General features: G+C 48.9%; 1 protein-coding gene across 3 annotated transcripts in view; it reads right to left on the bottom strand.

The window, feature by feature from the left end:
- LOC102380930 (aldehyde dehydrogenase family 3 member B1-like) overlaps positions 1-4307 on the bottom strand; it is a 16229-nt gene that overhangs the window by 5710 nt on the left and 6212 nt on the right. For all 3 annotated transcript variants that reach the window (XM_025215214.1, XM_006033403.3, XM_025215215.1), the window contains 4 exons: positions 3559-3640; positions 2687-3073; positions 2319-2485; positions 1834-1933 (listed from right to left, as the gene is read on the bottom strand). In XM_025215214.1, coding sequence (XP_025070999.1) covers positions 1834-1933; positions 2319-2485; positions 2687-3073; positions 3559-3640 — 736 coding nt within the window. The remainder of the gene's footprint in view (positions 1-1833; positions 1934-2318; positions 2486-2686; positions 3074-3558; positions 3641-4307) is intronic.

The raw sequence follows: 4307 nt of genomic DNA, 5'->3' as shown, positions 1-4307 counted from the left end.
CCAGAGAACTGCAAGAACTGGCCCATGCAACCAGCAGCCAGGAAGCAAGGAATAAAATCAAACTACCAAATCAGGGCAGTAGCACAAGACAGGAGAATAGGAAATCCAGTAACCACACTGAAGATTGTGAATGAAGGAATAATTAAAAATAGGAGATAAATGTAAATGGGATAAAAAGCAACAGAGGTTCACCAAAGATGGATCATGCCTGATTAATTTGATGTCATATTACAGATAAGAGAAATGCATTTGATTTAACCTGTCTGGACTCAGTTGTCAGTTAATCAAGATGGGTAAGGGCCTGGCTACAGAGGAAATGACAATGGGTGGTGCCAAGAAGAGAAACTAAGGGTTTCTGTGGGTGGAGTTCCTTAATGGCCAGTCTTGGGGCCAAGTTTAGTCATTATCCAGTCTTCTCATTGATGAATATGACACAAAATGCAGAAGTGGGCTAATGAAATGTGCAGATAACATCAAAGTAGGAGACATCTTCACTACAGAGGAGGATCAGAGTATCATACAGAAACAACTGGATGAACTTGAAGACTGGAGGAATAGCAGCAGGATAAAATTTAAGAGTACAGACTTGAAAGACTAACTGAAAAAGATTCTACCACTTGCTACATCTCATCCAATGAAAAGACAGAGGGGGAAGAAAAGCAATGATACCAGTTGGTCACAGGATAACTGAGCCACCAATGTGATGCAAGCATGGAATGTGATCCTAGGATGGAGCAGAAGACACCTTTCCTGTAGAGACAGGACAGTGTCCATGGAGACAGCCTTGGTAAGACTGGAAAACTGAGCACAATTTGGTCATCCAAGTTCAAGAAAGATGAACTCAAAGTGCGGCAGATGCATAAAGGGATGACTAGGATGATCAGGGGAGTAATGAGAGAATAAGGAACCCCAGCTGTTTAGCCTTGCAGGAGAAAAGCTGAGAAGAAAACTGGCTGCTCTCTGTAAATAATGAACTGAGGAGAATACCAGGAAAGGAGAAGAGCTTTTGAATCTAAAAGATAATGTCGGCACAAGAACAAACATACATAAATTGGCCAGAAATAAACTGAAGCCGGAAATTACGAGAAGGTTTTGAACTATTAGAGCAGTGTGGTTCTGGAGCAGCCTCCCAGCAAAAGCGTCAGAGGAAGCAACCTGAAAAATTCCCAGATGGAGATCAATCTTTTTATGAAGAAGAAAAAGCAGATACCCTTGATAACATGGCACTGGACTCAATGAGCTAGCGGGTCTCTTCAGTGTTATGGCTCATATTCCTATTGCCAACTCACTGGGCCCTGTTTCATGGCATGGGGCTCATGAAACTAGCAACTAACACAGAGCCAGAGATTGGCTGCATCAGGCTCAGACACACTGATCAGTGTGTTCTTGAGCCTCTCAATGAAATCCCAATAGTCATAGGGCACCATCCTCTCAGTCAGCTGGCCAAACATGTGGCATAGTCCCATACACAGGAGAGGCCAGACTCAACACCCTGCCTCATGTCCCTGGGCAGTTGGTCCAGCAAGGGGTGCACTGGGGTTCTTCAGCACTTGTGGCAGCAATAGCCAACACTGATTAGATTTGAACCCCATTTGGCTATGATCTGTTCAACAAACAGCAGTCTAGCCACCCAGGGGCTGCCCAGGATCAGCCCAGCATTTATCCTCCAGGCTGAACGCAATTCTGGCACTTGGGGGAAGAATCACACACCTTTATGCCCCTTGAAGCACTTCAGCTGGGGAAGGTAGAGGGGCTGAACCCCAGAACAGTGGTAGGGAGCACAAAGACAGAGAGGCAGCACTGGTGAGGGCAAGGTAGGAGACCCAGACATACCAATTCCACCAAACGGCAGCGTGATCAATGTCATATGCATAATGGTGTCATTGCCTCCAAAGCCACCACTACTTGTCTGCTTCAGCACTTCGTTCAATACCTAAGGGAGGTAGAAAAAGGGGATGAAAAAGCCAAGCTCCACACTGCAGCATCAAACCACACACCACTGCTGCTCCAGTGCCCTCTATCATGCCCGTAAGTAACCCATGCAGGGTGACTAACACAGAATGAGCAGGAGGCAAAACCAATAAAACCTGACCAGTGGGCAACAAAGGGGAAACACTTATCCTGTGCACACATGCCTCAGCAGAGGTCATCACAATGCTATCTCCTCAGGCATATGTTAGCAGGTAAAATGATCCCTGAGCACAAAGCCCTGGGGCCCTGCCTTTCCTCTGCCCTGCTCTCTGTCTAGTCCCCAGGCCTCCTAAGCAAGATTTTACTTCACCCAGATCAGGCACTGTTCTCCTGGCCTGGGAACATACCTTCTTGTTAGATGAGAAGGCATACACAGCCAGCGGCCGTTCCCGGGCATTGATGAAGTTGATGGCTTCTTCCACGTTGGCCACAGTGACAATGGGCAGGATGGGACCAAAGATTTCCTCCTGCATGATAGGTGCTGATATCGACACGTCTACCAGCACTGTGGGGGCTACAGAAGGGCAGGAGTTACCACAATCATCAGGGGTTATCCTCCACCATGGCCCTGCCCTTGTACTGCAGCTTCTCTGCTCTTGTCTCCCCAACTACCTAGATCTCAACATGGAGGTGCCCTGCACTGCCTGCATCCTCTTCTGTCACACAGATCTGGGTACTCCCCCAAAACCCATGTCCGCAGTACAGGGTCCCTCACCAATGTACCGCTCCTTTTCATCCGTCTGCCCTCCAATGGCCACACATCCACCATTCATCAGGGCCTGCAGGCGTTGGAACTGCTTGTCACTGACAATGCGGGCAAAGTCAGGCGATTCCTGAGGGTTAGCACCATAGAATTCTGTGATAGCGCGGCGCAAGGCAGGCAGTAACTTCTCCTGTGTCTCCTGGCTGCAGAGCACATAGTCAGGCGCAATGCAGGTCTGTCCTGCATTGAAGAAGCGGCCCCAGGCCACCCGGTTGGCCACATTCTGCAGGTCACAATCTTCAGCCACATAGCAGGGGTTCTTGCCCCCCAACTCCAATGTCACTGGTGTCAGGTGCTTGGCAGCAGCTGCCATAATGATCCTGCCTATGCTGGAGTTGCCTGTAGGGGAGAAAAGTGAGGAGCACACGTTCTTGGTATCTCTTAGTACGAGTGGGGCCAAGAGAAGTTGAAGGATTCCCACTGATCAACAGGGTCATTAATATTCCACACCCCCAAGAACCAGGCCTGGGGTAAGACATATGCACCCTCACTCTGCCCCAGGAAAAACACAGACCCTCTCATTCAGCTGCAGGAGCCCCCTCCCAAACCCTGGCTCCAAGATTCCACCTCGGTGTTTGCCACTCAGCTGGGATCGCATCCCCTGGAGCACCCCCTCCTAGTACTCAAGGCAGCACTGAGGGCACAAGTTCCCTAACCTGGGCACTAACTCAGTGACCTCACACAATGCTCTGGTGGGGAATGCTGGTTGCTACCTCCTTAGAAGAAAAGGAAATAGGTAAGCAAGGGAGTAGAAGCTGGAGCATGTGCCCCTCTTCAGGGGTGGAAGAGAGGGTAACGCTGGGGCAGGGTCACTTGGGACATACCAGTGAAGAAGATGTAGTCAAATCTGTTCTCTAATAGCTCTGTGGTCTCCTTCACACCACCAGTCACCACCGCAAAGCAGTCCTGGAATGGGGGAAGCATATATCATGGAATCATAGAGAAGTAGGGCTGGAAGGGATCTTCAGAAGTCATCGAGTCTAATCCATTGCCTGAAGCAGAATCATCCCCATCCAAATCATCCTATATAAATCTATTGTTTAACCTCTTAGTAAAACTATAGTCAACCCTGACACAAGCACAGAACATAACACCCTAACCTGCCACAGATAAAGCAGGGGGACCATGGAAGCCAACATCCTGCTGCTACAAAGGTTGTTAAAAAATGCTCAAGGGATCCAAGGAACAGGGCATGCCCCCCACTACAGAGGACGGCAAAACCCACACAGTCTACACCAATCTGACCAGGGGTAAGATTCCTTCCTGACCCCAAATATGATTAGACTGACCCTCTAATTGGGAAACTCTGGGCTTAGGTCCCAGCAGGAGCATTGGCACACCCCAGTCAAAATTCCCTGCTTGGCTGCAGCCAACACTCAATGTCTCCAAAGAAGACTCAATAAAAAAAACAAGCAAACCGAAAACAAAAAAAACCCCTAACATAGCAGCAGGAGGGAAATAAAATTTCCTCCTGGCCACACTGGGCAACCAGCAAAGCCCAGAAATACCAACACTGGAAATACTGGCAATACATAGGGGGTGCATGTGCACCCTGCTCAGGCGACAGGTGGGG

Source organism: Alligator sinensis, unplaced genomic scaffold (assembly GCF_000455745.1).
Source record: "Alligator sinensis unplaced genomic scaffold, ASM45574v1 scaffold998_1, whole genome shotgun sequence".
Taxonomy (NCBI): Eukaryota; Metazoa; Chordata; order Crocodylia; family Alligatoridae; genus Alligator; species Alligator sinensis.
This window is presented reverse-complemented; position numbering and strand designations above follow the sequence as displayed.